The sequence below is a fragment of the Ceratotherium simum genome, chromosome 23 (assembly GCF_057802395.1).
Source record: "Ceratotherium simum simum isolate JZ-2026a chromosome 23, ASM5780239v1, whole genome shotgun sequence".
Taxonomy (NCBI): Eukaryota; Metazoa; Chordata; class Mammalia; order Perissodactyla; family Rhinocerotidae; genus Ceratotherium; species Ceratotherium simum.
The window spans coordinates 27,650,569-27,672,119 of NC_141922.1; the positions used below are offsets into that span (position 1 = coordinate 27,650,569).

Here is a 21,551-nt window from a genome sequence, read left to right on the forward strand (position 1 = left end):
GGAGAGAGGATCTGAGCTTATCTGTTAAAGATTGAGAAGATTGAATAAATTAAGGGGACAGTTGAGGATATTTGTGGCAGAGAAATAGAGCATAAAACTAGTGAAGAGACTTACTTGACTGGTATGAAGAATGACTTTTGGGAGTTAATGGTACTTAAGAATAGTAGAGTTCAATTTGGGAATCTGCATTTCAGGGTGATGACTTTGAACTTGGTGCCATTAGCAGTAGGGTACAAGAACAATGAAATAACATGTGTTAGGGATATATGTGTCCAAAATTGTATATAGAAAAGATTGGGGATGAAAAATACTGAAAGAGAGGCCAGACATTATTGTTTGTCTTGTAGACTTGAAGTGATAAAGGCCTTGGGTAGGGTAAGAGAAGTAATAAATGACATTATGCTTTTCAGTGAGGGTGGACTTCGGATATATTTTGTGGAGGAAAAAAAATGTGAGAGGGATTCAAAGATGAATGAGAGTTTCAAAGCCTTGGGTGCCTAGAAGAATAATGGTCACATCACAATTGTTTGAAGAAATAGGAATCAATTTCAGCAAATCTGATTCCCATGAAGCTTATTCTTTGTTGTAATCCCTCTATTTCCCAGGTGTTACAGTGAATACTTATTCTTGCTTGGACCCTGGCATACCTGTACATGGCCGTCGCTATGGTCATGATTTCTCCATCGGATCTACTGTTTCGTTTAGTTGTGATCCAGGATACAGGCTGAGCCATGAAGAGCCCCTTCTATGTGAAAAAAACCACTGGTGGAGTCATCCACTCCCTACCTGTGATGGTAAGAATTCATTCAATATGCAAAATAAGCTGATTTATAAACAAAAAGAAATAAATATAGTCTTTATAAAATGAGAATTAACATAACTATAAATATTTCATACTTTTTAAATAATATCTTGAATTTAGGCAATTTTATGTTATCAAACCATTAATGAAGAAAAGAAAGAATGAATATTGATAATCAGCCAAACTTACCCCATGCCTAAGGATGCTGTATGTATTTTTTAAATGTGCTGGGGTAACCATTTTAAGTGCATGTTGTGTGCTTGGACCCTTTGACAAAGTAGCATTGAAAATGTCAAGTTGGTATCCAATGAATGCACTGAAGGTTAGATTCTTTACCTTCTGCCTTGGAAGGCAACGTGTACCAGTCCCAATTCTACGTAGCTACATAGCACAATGGCAATGTACCCAGACTGCCCTGTGGTGGTAAGTTCCTAGTTATAATAAATAGTATACCAGTGTCCTTCCCACTTCTTTGTTTCTATGGAGAATAAGTAAGAAATGCTTCATTTTTCAGAAAACACATATGAAAATACAGTGGAAGAAACTGCTTCCCTAAGATTGGGAAGTGCTCTCATACTTGCTTTATTAAAGAGCACACACAATGTAAATCTATGCATTATTTAGTTCTGGGCTTTAATTTTTATTTATAATACTATTTCCAGCTTCTATACTTACTCTTTTTTAAAGTAGAAGATCATTTCTGTCGTTTTATGATTAAATTTTCAAGTACTGTCAGTGCCATCATTTTTTATTAACAACTTTAGGCCAATTTCTTTTTATAAGAAGGTTTAAAAGAATCATCAGCACATCTTTCCTATATTACAATACTCTTTTAAATAGTCAGCGTTCTTGTGATTTTAAGTGGTGGAAACCCAACTCTACTTTCTTTTAAAAAATAAAAGCAGAATTTGTTGTTCAACTATTCAAATCTTAGAAAAGGCAGGGGTGGCGTACTCCTCATTGTTAATTATAGTCATGAATTCAAGCCTTTTGAAGAATATCTCCATTTTCTGCACAGGTTTTTCTCTGTGTATTGACATAATTCTCTTCAGCGCAGCTAGACTTTTTTCACTTGGGGGATTGGTGGTGGAGAATACACTCTCAGGAAGATGGAAACAAATAGTCTCATATCTTCAGGATCAGAGAAGAATAAGAGTTCTTCCTTGTTGTTCCAATTAGAAAAATCTCAAGAAAGGTCTCTGATTTGTCCATACCTAGACTAGTTACCGTGGTAAAGGAAAAGCGTCCATTATGGTTGGCTTTGTCCAGGTCATGTGGTACATCTATCCCTATGGTTGTGACAGACGATAGCCATGTAAAGGTACTATGTTTGCCAGGCCCTGGTAAAACCACATGGTTGGCACGAGTAGCTTCACCAAGATAGAAAAGATATGGAGGCATTGTTATCGGAAGCAGCAGAAGGATAAAAATTATCCCAAGTATACCAACATGCTTAAGTTTTATTAATAATAAAAGTGAGTATATCTAGTTTTCCTGGAAGCAGCACAGGCCCTTATCATCTCTTGTCAGTGCACCACAGTCAACCTAAAATTCAGTCTCCAACTTTTTCCATCTAATCTCTGTCCTTCACACTAAAGTTATTTCAAGTTATACCCCATGTCAGAAATACCTAATAACTTTGTGTTGCCCAAGGATGAAAGTTCAAATTACTAAACATGGAATTCATGATCCTTAACCATATGGACTCCATCCTTTCTGGTTCTGTCTCCTTCCTGCATTCTTACAAGGCATCTTTTTTTGAAAGAGCAGATCATGTCACTTTGAACCTCCATCTTGATCTGTCCTCCTCCTTTATATTTCCATTTCATTCTGAGCATATCTGGACAAGGGCTGATTAATATTCATTTTTTTAAATGTCTGAGCTTTGTATAAAGAAGCTACTTAGTTTTTTTTTTTTTTTATAATTTTATTTATTTATTTTTTCCCCCAAAGCCCCAGTAGATAGTTGTATGTCATAGCTGCACATCCTTCTAGTTGCTGTATGTGGGACGCGGCCTCAGCATGGCCGGAGAAGCGGTGTGTCGGTGCACGCTCGGGATCCGAACCCGGGTCGCCAGTAGCGGAGCACGTGCACTTAACTGCTAAGCCACGGGCCAGCCCATCTACTTAGTTTTTCATTGACTTGAACTGAACTCAACTACCCTATCATCTAGTAAACCTATTTGATTAGGCCTTTCCTCCAATCTAAACTTTTTCCCCAGAAGCACCAAGTCTAAATTTCTTATGGTAAAGGGAGGTAAAGTGAATAAACAGAGTTTCTTTTCCTGAACCAAGGACGTATCCTTGATTGGCCTAGATTTCCTGGATACTCAAGGTACAGCATGCTTCACTCTTACACACATCAGCTCTTGTGGTGTCTTCACAGCCCATAATTAACTGATTCACAAGGCAGACTGGACAATTAGGATTGGTGGTAATAATAACGATAGCTAATATTTATTGAGGGTTTACCATGTGCTGGTATTGCTACAGGTGCTTTACATATATTACATACATTTTATCTTCAAAATAACTCTGTGAGGTGAGTGCTATTATGATCACCACTTAACAGATGAGAAAACTAAGACAAGCAAAGATTAAGTACCTTGCCCTATGCCACCCCCCTAGTTAATGGCAGAGTCAAGATTGAAACTCAGGAAGCCCAGATCAGATCCTATGCACAAGTCCTCTATTACACTGCCTCCTGCTCACATTCTCCACAATAGTGAAGTACTAAAATTCTTTAAAATAAAAGTACAATTATAGATTTGTTATTCTTTCCTCAGTGATGCCACATGTTTAAGAATTTTATATAAAAATGCATATAGCTGTTTAAATACTCTATGGATACCCTGCACTACTTGGAATAAAACTGAAAAACAGGACCATTATCCTTTTTGCTATCGATTATGTCATATGGAAGGAGTACTTTGAATGCAATTCTACTTTCCATATACTTGAGTTTCTGAGTAAAAATTGATCCTTTCTAAATTCATCTTGTTTAACTATTGACCAAAGAACTTTGAACCTCAAGTCAGAAATGGTTCAGTTAGATTCTGCACTATTTAGTAAATTTGGTACCTTATCTTTCACCATGCATTTCTTAAGGAGTCTCTTTACTTCCCCTCTTGACCTCTTAGGTCTACTACCAACAGAGCAACGAGAGTAATCCTTTTATAAATTAGGACAGACCAAGACACTCCTCTGCCCAGGACCTTCTAGCATCTAACCATCCCAAGAAGAATAAAATCCAAAAAATTTTGTGTGACCTAATTGTCGCCAGGGCCCTGACTACCTCCCATGCCTCATCTCTCACCACTCTCTCTCGTTCATGCCACTGCACAGGTCTCCTGGCTACTCTTCACATGTGAAAACACTCCCTCACTCCTCTCACTCCATCCTTCCAACCCCCTCTCCCTTCTTCCTTCTTCCTGAAACAGGATTTACATAGTCACACAACTCACTCACTTTCTAATTTCACTCACTCTCCACTTAAATGGCATATCACTGACTACTCCTTATAAAAGAGTAACCCCTGCCCTGCCACTTAGACTTTTCTTCATGGCATTTACCACTCTCTAACATTATATATTTGTTGTCTGCTTTTCTACCAGAATGTAAGTTCTATATGGCAGAGACTTTGTTCTCTTCACTGTGTCCTCAGTGCCAAGAACAGTTCTTGTCACACAGTGGGTGGTCAATAAATCAGTGTTGAATGAAAGAATGAGTGAACTACACTTTCCAGCCTTTTGGGACTAGTTACTATATTTTGATTTTGCGTATATATTTTCTGCCCTTTGTCTTGTTAATGTTTTTCCTTTGCATTAGAATGTCCTAGCCCTTCCTTCAACTATGTTTATCAAAATCCTAGTCAGTCTTTAAAGGACATTAACTTGATTGTGCTTTCCCTGAATGAAGCATCTGGGCAAAATCTCAACTTTTCCTAGACCCTGTAGTTCTCTACTTGTTGTGGCATTTTTTGCTACCTTATAATCACCTAATGATTCACTAAATCAATATTTGTTAATTATAGTGTATAGGCACTAAAGAAATATTTTGGAGCATGAACAAACACTGTCTGTGTTCTCCTTTAGCTAGTGGAGTAGTTAATAATTACATTCATTTTCTTATTTTCCTAATTATATTCTTGAGGTCAAGAACCATGCGTTTTTCTTCTTCCTTTGACACATATTTTTAAAGGACATCTCCTGACACGTACGAGATTAGATTTAAAAAAAGCAAACACTTTTTACTAGCTACTTTGATTACATCTCACTCTTGACTATCTCCCCAGTGTTTTTTGTAGAACTGAGATTTGAATGGCTCTAGGAAAGGTCAGACAAGAAAAGCCAGGATAGCATTCTGCTTTGGCCAGCAAGTATCAAGGTCAGCATGTACGTCAAAAGTCACAGCCATGTAATGTTTCCTCTGTACTGGGGACATAAGGTTATCATGAATACTAGGGGTAAAGTTGAGGTCATATGCCTGGTATGACTCAACCCTTCATGAACTAGGCATTGTTAATTAAGATACCTACCTTTTTTAATAGATAGGTAGGTGGACCAATAAGTCTTGAATTGCCTAAGACGAGCCCTATTTTCACCTTTTGTCTTGGCATCCCGATTTCACCCTCAAATTATCTCATTCTGTTTGATAAACAATATAACCATCTTATTTGGGGGAAATTTAGAACTAAAGAGATTACATGATTAACCTAAGGTCACTCAAGCATTAGAGGCAGAACCCAAAATTGAACTGAATGTACTTAAACCTCATCATTTCCCTTATTCCTTCCATCTTATTAAAAGATTTGAGTACATAGGCTAAGGTAGCAAAAGAGTACATGGATTAATGTTTAGGATCCAAGAGTTCAAGATAAGCAAGTATGCATAGAACTCAAGTATAAATAGTCTCAGATAAGGGTACACAGTTCACAGTGAGGGGACCTGGAAATAGGACAAGAACAGATTTGAGATTAAAAACAAGCAAAAAATAATAATGAGATTTGTAATTCATGGCTATTTCCATGTTCCACTGCAATACTCAAAGTGTTTTGATGGATTCTGGTCTAGAAATTGTCTGTTCTCATTGTAGATAGTTTAGCACTTGCCAGGTGTGTATCACTACCGAGGGCAAGATATAATTTTAGAGGTCTGGGCAATTACATTAAAGGGCTTGGCTTTTGAGGAGACTTCGCTATTTCACCTAATTGATACCTATCATGTGACAAGGTAGTGATCATATGTGCCAAAAATCAGGAAGGATAAGAAGCTACTAACAAAGATTATTTTAATAATTGTTATTTATATTTTATATTTATTATTTTAATACTTCTAATAATTATTATTATTGTGTCTGGCTAATTGCTCTCAACTCATATTTTGGGCTATCATTGTGATTTTGTTGTGCTCCTGATATTTGTCCTTTTACATGCTTTTCTTTACTGGCTGTTTACTGTAACATCAAGTAACCAGACTTTTTATATGTATTTTATGTATATTTCATCACTCACTAAGTTCTCTGCAGTGTTTTAAGGATTCACTTTTTATATAATAATTATATTATATAACATAGATAAATAAATGTTATATAATGTCTATCTCCCGGTCCCAAGAACATATAAACCTATTATATCTATTACAAAAGTGTTTGTATCCCTAAAGATATATGGCATCAATTAGCAGGGTTGTTGGAATAAATTGGAATTCCTTCAGAAGAGGTGCTATATAGGGTAAGACAGGAGATCCATGGCATCCTTTATAGACACTCTTGTTCTAATGAACAAGAGTTCATCACATAGAATTCACATTACTATGTGAATGGCCATATATTATCTTTTTTTTTTTTTTATAATTTTTATTTATTTATTTATTTTTCCCCCAAAGCCCCAGTAGATAGTTGTATGTCATAGCTGCACATCCTTCTAGTTGCTGTATGTGGGACGCGGCCTCAGCACGGCAGGAGAGGCAGTGCGTCCGTGCACGCCCAGGATCCGAACCCAGGCCGCCAGCAGTGGAGTGTGCGCACTTAACCGCTAAGCCACGGGGCTGGCCCGGCCGTATATTATCTTGAACTAACTTAATTCTCAGCATTCTTTTTTTAAAAAATTATTCTTGGAGAAATTTTCTTAATAATCTCTATATCATTGTATCTTTTCCAATATATTTGAGTTCCATTTTCTATCTAAAAGTAAAAAAAAAATCTCACATATAAAACTTGCCTTTTATTTATCTTAATATTTTAGGCCTCTCATGATTGATTCTAATTGGCTATTTGATTTCCTCTTACATTTAGCATTCTAATAGGAAGGGATGTTTCTAGAAAAGCAAACATCATCAGATCGAAAGAATATACAGTAATAAATTAACCACTTAGACAATTAATCCAACTCAAGCTTACATTAGTCTCTATCTCTCTGCATTGTATCAATGCACATGTAGTTAATCTCTTGCAATTGCTAAAAAAGCCAATAATATAAAGCAAATACCATTCTAGATATTTGCAGTGTAAAATAATCTCATTTAGAAAGATGAAAGATTTCATTAGGATGATGAAAATGAGGCTGCTGCTGCTGATGATGGAAGATTGTTTCAATCACACACAAAGGCTTTTTGAGAAATGAGATTCTGTAAGATAGAGATCAATTAAAGATAAGAACAGACAAGGATACTGACACATTTAGGTTTTAGGTGCTTGAAAAGAGAGTGATTTGAAGATGAAAGGATTAAATGTATCTCTAGGAAAACGAACGATACTCTTGAATAATTTTTATGTATTGATCCTTTGAAGAGGAATGCTACAAAATCAAATGTAAGTGAAGGGCATCATAGTTTGCCGTAATATTTTTTTGTAGAAAAAATAACTTGATAATATGGAAAAAATCAACATTTGATTCAAGAGTGTGCTTAAGGTCATGAACTCTGGAACTAGACTGCTTGAGTTCTCTCTGTACTTGCTTTCTCATCTGTAAACTGTGAATAATTTCATTACTTTTCTCATATGGTTGTTGTAAGAGTTAATTGAGTTAATAAAAAGAAGTCTTCAGAGTAGTGCCAGTCACATTGTAAGTTCAATATGAGTGTTTGGTCTTGTTTTTGCTAAGCATTAGTGAGTGGTTGCAATTTTATCCTAAGTTTTACTAGATATAAAATAAAGTACATGTGGGGCCGGCACCGTGGCTTAGCAGTTAAGTGCATGCAATCAGCTACTGGTGGCCCGGGTTCGGATCCCGCACACCGACGCACCACTTCTCCAGCCATGCTGGGGCGGCGTCCTGCATACAGCAACTAGAAGGATGTGCAACTATGACATGCAACTATCTATTGGGGCTTTGGGGAAAAACAGGAGGAGGATTGGCAATAGATGTTAGCTCAGGGTCGGTCTTCCTCAGCAAAAAGAGGAGGATTGGCATCAGGGTTGATCTTCCTCACAAAAAAAGTAAAATAAAATAAACTTAAAAAAAAAACCATAATAAAAACATAAAGTACATGTATTTTCATATTTTTAGTTTCATCTTTCAAAAAAAAAGAGATTTAAATCACACCCTTTCCCCATTATTTACTATGAAATTTTATCTTTGAGTCAGTTCCTTTCAAGGCCTTCATCCAATACTAATATTCTCAACAGAAACCTCCACTGTGTCATAAAAATGCACTCTATATTTTGTCATCTGATTATAATCAAAGTAACAATGTAAATGTTCATTAATAATATATTAGTTTTGTTCAAAATATTTCTCCTAAATATTTTGTGTTTATGGTTAACTTAACTTTATTCATTTATCTGCAGGATGTCCCTTTCAAGTCCCACCTTCAACACAGATATGGTAGGTGCAGCTTACAGACAGAAAGTTCCCAAGAAGTTCTCCAAGTTCAGAAAAGGCTATTTGACAAAGTAGCTTTATTCAAAAGAATGATGATGTATAGAAGAGCTTTCCCTCTATAACCTGTACATGTACCAGAAACACACATGCATGCATGGGAGCACGTGCCTGACATACTTTCTAAAACTTTCACAGTCTGTTTTTGTTACATTTTTGTGTTTAATTTAACTCTCTTAATTTTGATCCTTCTGTTCACTGAGTTTTGCTCTAACTGTATGAAATATAGTTCTTTCAAATAGAGATTGTAGGTTTTACTCCAGTAGAGCATTTTCACTCATCACATTTCACTCAACTAATTCATATCATGTTGTATTGTTGGGCTTTTTGTCTGACTTTCACAATGGAGGATAAAATGAAATGTAGTGTATTAGGAATAAATTGACGTAATGTAAAAATAATCTAATAAAAAAGTAAACAATCCCCTGTCAAGAAACAGAATGAATTACAAGAAAAGTAAAAGCAGGTCAACTTAGCACCAGCATTATCAGCAAGATATAGTGGAAATGGTATACCTAGCTCTTGGATTGATCACAAAAGCACAATGAGGCTTTTTAAAAAATTGGAAGAAAATTGAGAGGTTCAGTACAAATAATTACCAATGGAGGTGTGTGCAGGCTCTAAATAGGAGCCTAGGATACCAAACCATGTATATCATTGCAATATCTTGATAGTAAACGAGATTGGAAGCATAGGCTTGTCTAGGTCTCAGGAAGGCAGCCTATAAGACAGCTCTAAAAGAGGTGCTGGTCAAGACTTTCCTTTACTCCTGGGTGGAGTAAAAGAAATAATAAAAAGAGTGGTTTTAAATTTTGTTTAGTATATACGTTAAGTCCAAGCCTTCATGCTTAAATACGTCTAGGAACGGCAGACTTATCATTTCTCGTCAGGTCAGTGTAGAATAGTAGCCAGATTGCCTCAACTCTTCTCCTTCTCAGCATTGCTACTTGGAAGAAATCATGGAAGATAATAAGGCCAAAACTCACTTTTCTGGTGACCCAGGAAAGTTGAGCAAGGATCAGAACAGACAAGGCCGAATGTCGCATTCACAGTACTTACTGCCCTTGCCCATGTCCAAAAGAGCTGGCATCTCCAAGTGGAATAGAATGAGGGGTCAACACCTCCCTGTTTTCACTAGAATATACATTCTTACCTGGCTATATCTTTGTCGTCTTTAATTTGTAATACTGATAAAATTATCTGGTATACCATAACCACTGATAGTTGTTGACTATGGTAAAAGACAATGTAAACTGTGATATGTTCTTGAATAAATCAACATTGTATTGAATTTTAATCTCTTCGGCTTTGGTTCATAAACACTTATTTATTTTTATTATCTTGGAGTATTTACTTAAAAACCTATACCCTTTCAAAAATTCCTTTTTGTTCATGATATTTCCCAGGGAAATGCAGAAGTACAGAAGCAGCCTTCAAAATTTTCACAGCTTGGTTTACTGTTTTAAAAGGAATTCTGTGAAGAATGACACATATCCCTTTAGGAATCTAAAAGAAATAACTTTGTATAATTAACAACTTATTTTCTTAAAGCTTAATAAAAGAGGGGCTGCTAAACAATTAATTACTCATGTTTAATTTATGACCAATTTATGCAAATATTGCTCATAATTAGAAATGGATAAGACAAGTACATACTTCAAATTCAAATACGGAAAGTTGAACTATATTCTCTTGGGGCCAGTATTAATTCTCAGAGGCTGTTACATACCTTTGTCTTGTCTAGTGCTGCAATGGATGAAATGATTTCCTAGTATTAGGAGAGATCTTTACATACTCCTGTTATTATCAGGAAGTAGCTTAAGCAAAGAAAATCAGACTCATTCTATTTCAAGAGAGGAGAGAGTTTTTTCAGCCTCTGCATCTCTAACTCTGACTGATCATATGACTGTATTTCTTTGTATTTTCAGCACTATGTGGAGGAGATGTTAGAGGGCCTAGTGGAACGATCTTATCACCTGGTTACCCGGAATTTTATCCAAATTCTCTGAATTGTACATGGACTGTTGATGTAACCCATGGAAAAGGTAATTTGCCTCATGCAATGACAATTGGGCTATCTTCTGAATTTTCATTGCATCTATTTTTATTTCATTGTCCTCTACAATGTCATTTTGCATGACCAAAAACAGATCAGTACTAAAATTCAATTTGAGTAAGTACATCAGAGGATTATATTTACTTTTCTGTAGTATTATATTATGCTCATGTATTTACCAGAATGGTAAAATAAGAGATATTTATTTTCTTTTGATATATTACACTAACGTTATTTGGAATTTTCATACCAACAAAACCTCAAATAGAATGACTTTTGTCTCTGGCATAGTGTTAAAGAGATTGATTTCAAAAGTTCAAAGGGAATATGAGGATGCTCTGAAATGCTGAGCGATTGTAAAGCAAACAGTACATCTTTATATACACTTGTTTCTAAAATGTTTATGATTATTTATTATAGTTATATTCCCCATGTAAATTTATAACCACTCTAGACATAATTATGTCTCAAATTTTCTATCAGAACTGCAGACGAATCTCACATTACTGAACAAGAGTATAAAATTGCACTGTGCATATGGTAGACGTTAGTAAATGTCCTTTGACCAAAAAATGAAAGGCCCTGTAGTACTAAATGTGGTTCACTGATGCAATGCAACCAAACTAGTAAACTAACAATATAAGTGATCAAGATAATAACAATGGGAAAATGACCATCCTAACGTATCAAAACAAAGATGGATTAAAATCCATTAAAATGGATTTACCTGGAAATCTCTGTGTGCTAATCTCTTAAAAAGAGTTATTCATTTTAAAAACTGCTTTGGAGAAGTAGTTTTTCTTTTAGCTCTGTTGTTATATTGTTCTTATTGTTTTTTATTATTGTATTGTACTTACTGATTTTACTATAGAAAATCTAAAAAAAAAAAATTAAAAAATTGAAAAAAAACCCTAGCAATGAGAGGATGCTGTTACAATTTTAAAAATTAAAGCTTATGGGGCCAGCCCAGTGGCTTAGTGGTTAAGTTCGTGCATTCCACTTCAGCGGCCTGGGGTTCGAGAGTTTGGATCCGGTGTTCAGACCGATGCACCACTTGTCAAACCATGCTGTAGTGGCATCCCATACAAAGTGGAGGAAGATGGGCGTGGATGTCAGCCCAGGGCCAATCTTCCTCAGCAAAAATACTAGGATAGGCAACAGATGTTAGCTCAGGGCTAATCTACCTCACAAAAAAAAAAAAAAAATTAAAGCTTGTGTTTAATACATTTGAATTCATTGTGTTTTCACAAATGAAGTTTGCCTATATTAAAATTAGATGTCATTTCATTGAGAATGAGGATTATATAGGGATTGTTTTTATAATGACATTAAATGTTATTGAGAAAAAAAACATTAAAATAAGTATTCTGGTATTGAACAGCAGGAATGAGGTGGAAGACTTTGTAAACTGTGGTTTTTGTTATTCTCCATAATACAAAACTTTCCACTGGAAGTTAACCAAAGCATCCTTTTATTCCCGTGCACAGTGGATTAATGGAGTTTAAAATAAGCTTCCTTGTATTATACAAGAAAATGGAGGGCTACATACTGCTTGCTATGTAAATAGAGGTTTAATTAACACTTAAGGTTTTGCATCTTCACAGGTTGCAAGTGTTAATTAAATCTGTATTTACATGGCAAGAAATGCAGATTTAGGTGCCTTTCTTTTAAGAGCCAACAAAATTTGTTGGAAGTAAAACTATTCCAAAGTGTAGCCAAAGTTATGTAAAGGATAATCTCTTAAAGTTTGGAGAAATTGTCAAGGTAATGTAGTCTAACCTCTCACCCAGCATTCCAGTTTCCAAGGTGTTCCAGAAATGTGATGAACTGGCCTGATATTGATACTTCCGTTGACGGGAAACTTACTCCTTGGGAAAACTTGCTCAATTTTTGTGCAAACTTTGCTCAATTTTTCTAATTGCTTGAAAATTATTCTGCAACTTTTATCCCTGTTCTGCCTTCTGGAATTATACAAAATAAAAAAACAAATTCCTGCTCCAACCTCAAGTTCCTCAAATATACGAAGTCACTACTCTGTGACTACCACGTTTTTCACGTCCCCTACCCCTAGATCTTTTTCCCAGCCTTTTCTTCCCAGACTGAAGACTCCAGTTTCTTCAATTCTTTATCTTAAGATGTCTTCATTCTCATCACCATTCTAATCACCTTTCTCTGGATGTGTTCCTGCCTATTGATATCTAAGGATATCAATATCCTTTTAAAAATGTGTTTTTCCAGAACAAAATGCAGTGTGGCATTGTCTAACTCTGCCAATTATTTTCATTAGTGAAGCCTAGATTTCCTTTCATTAACTTTTTTGCAGCCATGTCATACTACTAATTCAAAGTAAGTTTTTCTTTTCTTTTTCTTTCTTTTTTTTTTTTTGGTGAGGAAGATTGGCCCTGAGCTAACATCCGTTGTCAATCTTCCTCCTTTTGCTCGGAAAGCTTAGCCCTGAGCCAACATCTGTGCCCACCTTCCTCCATTTTGTATATGGGATGCAGCCACAGCATGGCTTGATGAGCGGTGCGTAGGTCCACGCCTACGATCTGAACCCGCAAACTCTGGGGCCGCCAAAGCAGAGCACGCAAACCCAACTGCTATGCCACTGGGAAGGCCCCTTAAAATAAGTTTTTGGTCAACTGAATCGCCTTTTTGAATATTGGGACTTTAAAGTACACTTAAGCCCAATTCCTAAAATTCTATAATTGTGCAATTGATTTTTTTCTATCTTTGGTGCAGGCCTTTATATTTACTTCTGTTATATTTGATCATATTAGTTTGAGCTAGAGTTCCTGTGAGATCATTTTGAAATGATTTACATTTCGTTTACATTTACATTATACAGTCAGAATTTTCTTAAATAGTCATGATCATCAAGACTACAGGAGTTTATAAAAATCTTAAATAGGACAGATCTAAATATCTAAATATTTAAGAACTAAGAAATTTCAAACACACCATCAGTATTCTCTTCACCACTTAAAACTAAGTCAAGGTATTTGAACACATACAATTGTACTACAGTTTCAAATTCAGTTAACTACGGTATCATTCAGCCTACATTGCTCCTTATTTACTATGATACCATAAGAAATTTTTCTTAAACACGTGACAAAAATCAAGATACTAATTATATATAGTCTACTAGAGATTTTGTGGGAAAAAATCTACATTAAAGTAACCTTAGATTCTTAGAGGTGGGCTTGTGCTTAGTTAAAGCATAGTCCAATCCTATAAGTTTAAAGATGGAAACCACTCCCCACACACACACGTGTCGGTATGGTACCCTCAAATTCATAGTTGGTGGAATGACTATAACTAAAACCTAGATATTCATGATATTTTCACTTTAAGCCCAAGTCTTTTCATATATGTCTGTAACATCAAGTGCCTTAATAGGGCTTCTTAAATTATCACTCTTATGAGAAGGTACCATGATGTTGAAACCACTGACATTTTCTTACTGTTCTCAAATGCCTATTGCCCTGTTACAGCTGTGTGTTTGCCTGTCTGCCCCCTTTTCCTGAAATGTCTAGCTCAGGGCTGCTCCTCCGCAATCTTCTGCTCACTTTTGAAGGTCATTGCCTTCAGAAGCCTCTACCAAGCCCTCTGACAAATTAGTTACCTCTATTTCTATGCTCCTATATTGACTGGTATTAATCACTTTCATAGCACTTAGCAGAATGTTTGAACTTTTGGTTTATGTATCTTTTCCCGTAGACCATGAGTTTTTTACAGTATTCTAAATCTTTATATTCCATAATGCCGAGAATCTAGTAGGTTCTTAGTATTGTTTTCTTATTTGGGTTAATTGACCTTTAGCAGAACTTTGAAGGTCTTACGTTATTTTGCAGTAGTGAAAACAGATTTTATTGTTTAACCCATAATCGGATAAACAAAAGTTTTCTTTCATAAAGTGGCTAGCTAGGGCTGAGTGACATGAAAACAATTAGCTCTCAGGTTGAAGGATTGAACAGTAACAATAGCTAACAGTTGCTGAGCACTTCCTCTGTGCAAACAAAGCACTGTGCTAAGTCACTCCTGTGTATTGTCTCATTTAAGCTCCAAGACAACCCTGTTAGAACCCCATTTTATAAATGGAGAAGGTAAGGCTCAAAAAGGCTATGTAATACTTGATGGTGGGCTCATTAATGCCACTAACAGAACTTTTAATTTTCCCACATGTTAATTCAGTGCATATCAGAACAAGCACATTTTTCTAATGAGTTTTTACTTGTCTTTTCCTTGCCTTTTGTCCATCTATTCTCCTATTATCCCCCTAGTTTTTCTTAGTTTTACTCTATAACAGAAATCAAATTGACTTGTCTGAATTTTCACTCAGATATAGCTTTTCGTTGTTTTGTAAATTTGAATAGCAGTTGATCTAGATCGCAAAGTATCTTCTTGTCATATTGTCACCCCATTCTCATTTACATCTGACTATTGTTAATTACCACTTTTATACTGAAAGAACAGAAGAACATTTGAAAGACTGACTCAATTTCTGGACTTCTAAAACGGCCCTTATATTCTTGCCCATTGTGGAGAGAAAAAAAAAAAGAAACCTGTTAACATGTTGAAAAAGAGTTTGAAAAATAGTATCACTGTACATTTCAAATTTTTTCCAAATCAAAATCACTGGTCCATTATGTAATAATAACCTTGTCTTATCATTTTTTGTGTTTTCAGTTTTTTTGCTTTGGTCTCGTTTTATATCACTTTTTTTTTTAAATATATACAATTTTTATTTGTCAATCATACCTCAAGGGGCCAGCCTGGTGGTGTAGTAGTTAAGTTCACTTACTCCACTTCTGTGGCCCAGGGTTCTCAGCTTTGGATCCTGGGCGAAGACCCACGCACCACTCATCAAGCCATGCTGTGGCAGGCATCCCATATACAAAATAGAGGAAGATGGGCACAGATGTTAGCTCAGGGCCAATCTTCCTCAACAAAAAGAAGATTGGCAATGGATGTTAGCTCAGGGCTAATCTTCCTCACAAAAAAAAATAAATAAAATAAAAATGTATACCTCAATAAAGCTGTGAAAAAAAAAGAAATATCCTTTTAAGGTTGATTTGTTCAAATCAGGATCCAAAAAAGGTCTACACATTGTATTTGTTTATTAAGTCTCTTAAGACTTTTTAATTCTCTTCTTTTTTTATACCATTGATTTGTTAGAGAAATCAAGTTGTTCGTCCTTTCTGATTTGGCTGTTTTTTTCATTGTGGTGTCGTTTAGCTTCTCTGTCCTCTGTATTTCTTGTAATTTGGTTTTAGAACTAGACACCTGATTAGATTCAGGTCAAATTTTTTTTTTTAGTCAAAAATACTTCACAGGTGGTTCTTCCAGTGTGTTCTTCCAGTGGTATCACATCAGGAGGCACAGAAGGTCTGGATGTCCTAAATTTAGTGGAGCTAAGACTGATCAGTGGACTCAGATCGTGTCAACCCGACCCTTCATTGCAAATTTCCTCGTCAATCTTTCACCTAATGATTTTATCATCCGTTGATGATTGCTGCTTAGATCTATTATTGCAGTAGGGATTGCGTAATAGTGAATTCTCTTTTTTCTTTATTTATTTTATTGTGGTAACATTGGTTTATAACATTATATAAATTTCATGTGTACATCATTATACTTCTATTTCTGCAGAGACTACATCATGTTCACCACCCAAAGACTAATTATAAGCTGTCACCACACACATGTGCCTAATCATCCTTTTCACCCTCATCCCTCCCCCCTTCCCCTCTGGTAACTACCAATCCAATCTTTCTCTCTATGTGTTTGTTTGTTGTTGTTTTTATCTTCTACTTATGAGTGAGATCGTATGGTATTTGACCTTCTCCCTCTGACTTATTTTGCGTGGCATAATACCCTCAATGTCCATCAATGTTGTCACAATTTCATCGTTTCTTGTGGCTGAGTAGTATTCCATTGTGTATATATACATGTTCTTTATCCATTTGTCCGTTGATGGGCACTTAGGTTGCTTCCAAGTCTTGGCTATTGTGAATAATGCTGAAATGAACACAGGGGTGCGTGTATCTTTACGTGTTTGTGTTTTCACGCTCTTTGGATAAATACTCAGCTGTGGAATAGCTGGATTGTATGGTAGTCCTACTCTTAATTTTTTGAGGAATCTCCATACTGGTTTCCATAGTGGTTGCACCAATTTGGTTAAAAAATTAACCAAAAACTTAACCAAAGAGGTGAAGATCTGTACAATGAAAACTATAAAACATTGTTGAAAGAAATTGAAGAAGACATAAAGAAATGGAAATATATTCCGTGCTCCTAGATTGGAAGAATTAACATTGTTAAAATGTCCATACTTCCTAAAGCATTCTATAGATTCAGGGCAATCTCTATCAAAGTACCACTTGTGTTTTTAAAAAACAATGAGGACTCCAATAATATCCAGCATTTGGAACTAAAATGTAGATAAATAATATCAAAGAATGTTACTTATCACCCCTGGGTTTTGGTTTTTGGATAAAGATTTTGGTGATATTTTTAGGTCAAGTTAAAAAGAAAGCACTTCAAGGGAAAGATGAATGTGTTAGTCATTCTTTATTTCATTTGGGGTCTTACACACAGTATGGTGTGTGGGTGTGTATATGTGTGATTGTTAGTCTTTTACGTATGTTCTAGACAATATCATTAAAAACTCACATAAGAACATAAGGCGATGCCATGCCATGCTCACCAGAAAGGAACAAATGCAAGCATCAAAAATTTTCAAGTATTAGTAAGGATAGAGAGTAACCAGATTTGATGATGGAAATGTACATTGGCACAGTCACTTTGTAAAACAGTATCTATTAAAGCTGAACATGTATATATATGTATACATATCCATCCCACAACCCACTAATTCCACTCCTAGATATCTACCCAATAGTAATAAGCACATACGTTCTTCAAAAGACATATTTGAATGCCCATAGCAGTGCCATCTGCATTCATGCTTAAATGCAAACCACCTAAATGACCATCAACTGTTGAACAGATAAATGAATGTGGTGTCTCCACAAAGTGAAATGCTATACTATACATCACTGAAAATAAATAATTCACAACTACATGCAAAAATAGAGATGAATCTCACATACTTAATATTGAGTAAAAGAACTCAGACCCAAAAGAATAGATGTTATATAAATCCAATATATAAACTACAAAGCATTTATATAAAATAGTTAAACTAACCTATGCTACTACAATGAGTGAATGGTTACTTTTGGCAAAGTGAAGTGACCAAAAATTTGCGCAAAGAGGGCCCTGGGTGTTGGTAATGTTGTGTCTGTTGATTTGGGTGCTGTTTGCAAAGGTGTGGTCAGTTTGTGAAAATTCAATGAGTTGAACACTTATATGTGCATTTCCAGTAGATTATATGCACAGGTTGAAATGTGTGAAAAATAAGTGGAGAGTCATTATATTCATTTAACAAATAATTCCTCACTATGCGTGCTTTATATTTCTCTTCTAAAGGAGAGTTAAATGTTTTTGGAAGTTGGGTGCTATATTACTAAGCACTATTTTAATGTTGTTTGAGGGGATTGCAGAAGGAAATGAAGGAGGCATGTAAAATGTTTGCCGGAAGCTGCACTTCTATTATAAATAAAGGATATGAAATTTCCTTGAAATTTTCAGAAAACTCAGGTGATTTCTTTTCAGGTATTAATTTTTAAATTTTATTTCCAAGCAGTTTCCAAGACATGACTCACTATATCTTTTATAAGGAAACTGAAGGAAAAAAAAAAAAGACCCCAAAGAAAGATAATATTATACTATACATTTGAAATATTTTATAGCAGTGCCGTTCGTTTTCAGAGAAATCAATTTCAAGGAGAATCATGGTTTTAGTTAGTTTGGTGGCTCTCTGTGTTTTACTAATATACTTTGCACAAGTCTAATTTTTCTCTTTTTCTTAATAGGTGTGCAGTTCAACTTTCACACCTTTCATTTGGAAGACCATCACGACTACTTACTGATCACAGAGAACGGTAGTTTTACCCAACCACTGGCACGCCTGACTGGTTCAGAACTTCCTTCAACAATCAATGCTGGTCTCTATGGAAATTTCAGGGCTCAATTGCGCTTCATTTCAGATTTTTCAATATCATATGAAGGATTCAATATTACATTCTCTGGTAAGAAAATAAACAAACAAATTAAAAAGCTCTTTGAGTTACAAAAAATCAGGTTTTTAAAAGTATGAGCATGACGTATGTATGACAAAACAGAGAGGGAAAAATAACAGAAAAGAAAAGAAGAAAGCAAAGAAATACCTGTCAACAAATTTTAAGGGAAGTTTAAAATACTGTAAAGATTGTCTATAGTAATACATTAAAGGGAACACGTAAACAAAAGCAAAAGTAAATTAATTCACTAAAATCTACTAGAAGTACATTAATTACATTTCTTTGAGTTGCACTCCTTCAGAGTTCTAACAGAGGGCAAAAATAACTGAAATTCCTAGGGAACTTAAAATGGAAATTCAAATATATATTTTAAAGTTTCAATTAGACTCAAAAATGAAATGTATATTAAACCAGTAATATTCTAGTTTTACATGTCTTGGAAAAGGCATAGTTTATGGGCCAAAATTAAGATAAACTTAATTTATTCATTTGGAACTAGATGATCTAGAAACAAATTAATGTGGTTATCCTTTTATTCTAGAATAACCTCATCTATAGGTAACATTATGACTTGGATTCCAGAAAAAAGTTTATAAGAACAAAGTGAATAAAAAATATTCCCATCAGTTAGATTTCGACTTTCTAGTTGAATGAAATAGTGAGACAAGTAGTTATTTCTTAATACAGAAACAAATTAATAAGTAAATCTTATGCCAACTTTCTAACATTAAAATTGTAATATTATAATTATATATATATATAATTATACAAATACTAACTGTGTTCTTCAACTATTATTCTAGTATTTGCATGGAAATAATTAAGGTATTCCATAATGAATAGTAAATAAGCATAATCAGTTTTAACCTAGAGTATTAAAAGTATGTCCAAATAAATTTTTTAAACAATAAAATAATAGCTCATCAACATGAAACAATCCCTGTAATTCTCCATTGCAATTATAGAGTAAGTGCATGCTCTGGGAATATTTTTAGATATGTTACTTCTTCTTAGGACTACGTATAAATTGTAATATTGTTGTTTAATCAACTCTACTCTCTCATCCCCTGAAGAGTGTTTAGCTGTTCATTTTCATGATGTCATTCATTGCTTGGGGAAATTTTCTTGTATAAATCTGTAATATAACAATTTTCAGTGTGTGGGCACTTCAGTCTTACATAAACCCTTGCATCTGAAGTCACATATTTTTCAGAATTTGAATTAATTGAACTACTTGTATACTAGAGACACAAGTGCCTTTGTCATTTAGACAGAAGCCATTAAGTAAAATGCATTTCAAAAGTGCAAATGATTTCATTCCAAATGTTATTTTGTGTTTGAAAATATTCATGTATTATACCATTATTGTAAGTAAAAAAATCTATGAAATGGAAATGTTTCTAATGCAGAAGAAAGAATATGAAATAAATAGCTACATTTTAAATTTATCATTCAGAAGGTGACATTTTCTCATCTATATTGAATTTTACAAATAAAAGTATTCATTAAGTTATTAGATCTTTCAGAAAAGAAGAAAGTTATGTGTGCAATTAGCATGTTCCCGTAAGTATAGATTTAGTCACTTTTGAAATGCACGACTAGGCCATAAAAGTATCCAGTTTGCAAACAATAGGAATATACTCTTAAAAGTCACTACTATGATTATCTTTGTCTTCCTCTCTGCCTAATTTACAGAGTATAACCTTGAACCTTGTGAAGATCCTGGAATTCCTCAGTATGGTAGCCGAATTGGGTTCAACTTTGGGGTTGGTGACACTCTGACCTTCTCTTGTTCATTGGGTTATCGACTAGAAGGGACATCAGAGATCATCTGTCTTGGTGGTGGCCGACGAGTGTGGAGTGCACCCCTGCCAAGGTGTGTGGGTACGTGGTCAGCTGCTTTCATTTGCTTGTACGTGTAGTCACTGTCCATGGAGTTGCATGGTTATACACTCTTTGTTTCTATAATATGTTCAATTTCTTCATTTATTTCATATTAGTTATCTCAATTTTTGTTTCCACTTGGCAATCTGGTGTACTTCAATTAACTTTTCAACTGCTCCATTCAAGCAAACATGCTTCTAATTTGTTTTCAGATGATGGGGATAAGGAATGAATAGATAGATAGATGGATGGATGAAAGGATGGATGGATAGATAGATGATAGAATGATAGAGTCATCTTTTGAGAGCTTACAGAAAATTACATTCTAGATAGATAGACAGATAGATAGATAGATAGATAGATAGATAGATAGATAGATAGATAGACAGACAGATAGATGGACAGATAGAATGATGGTCATATTTTGAGAGCTTACAGAAAATTACATTCTTTTATTCTATTGATAGATGATTTTCCATGACATCTGACTGAAATTTTGACAGTATTTTATAACTTAGAATTAACATGCATGATTAGAATTAACAAGATGATTACAAGGGAAAATGTGTCAAATAAATAATAGATAATTAATTTAAGGGCTATGAATCCATGTATTGATTCAATACGTACAATCTATATAATTAATCTATTAAGATAGGTGAATTAAGATGTCAATTCATTTCATGCTGTGAGATAAAGACTAGCAATAATTAAAATATTGAAAGTTTGGAGTCACCATCTCAACCTTTGGAAATGAATGTTTTGAATGATAAAAAGAAA

At 34.8% G+C, this 21,551-nt stretch overlaps 1 protein-coding gene across 4 annotated transcripts in view; it reads left to right on the forward strand.

The window, feature by feature from the left end:
• The window catches only part of CSMD3 (CUB and Sushi multiple domains 3), a 1,195,693-nt gene that overhangs the window by 788,359 nt on the left and 385,783 nt on the right, over window positions 1-21,551 (forward strand). For all 4 annotated transcript variants that reach the window (XM_004431279.3, XM_087447535.1, XM_004431280.3 and 1 more), the window contains 4 exons: window positions 606-794; window positions 10,610-10,726; window positions 18,681-18,896; window positions 20,583-20,771. In XM_004431279.3, coding sequence (XP_004431336.2) covers window positions 606-794; window positions 10,610-10,726; window positions 18,681-18,896; window positions 20,583-20,771 — 711 coding nt within the window. The remainder of the gene's footprint in view (window positions 1-605; window positions 795-10,609; window positions 10,727-18,680; window positions 18,897-20,582; window positions 20,772-21,551) is intronic.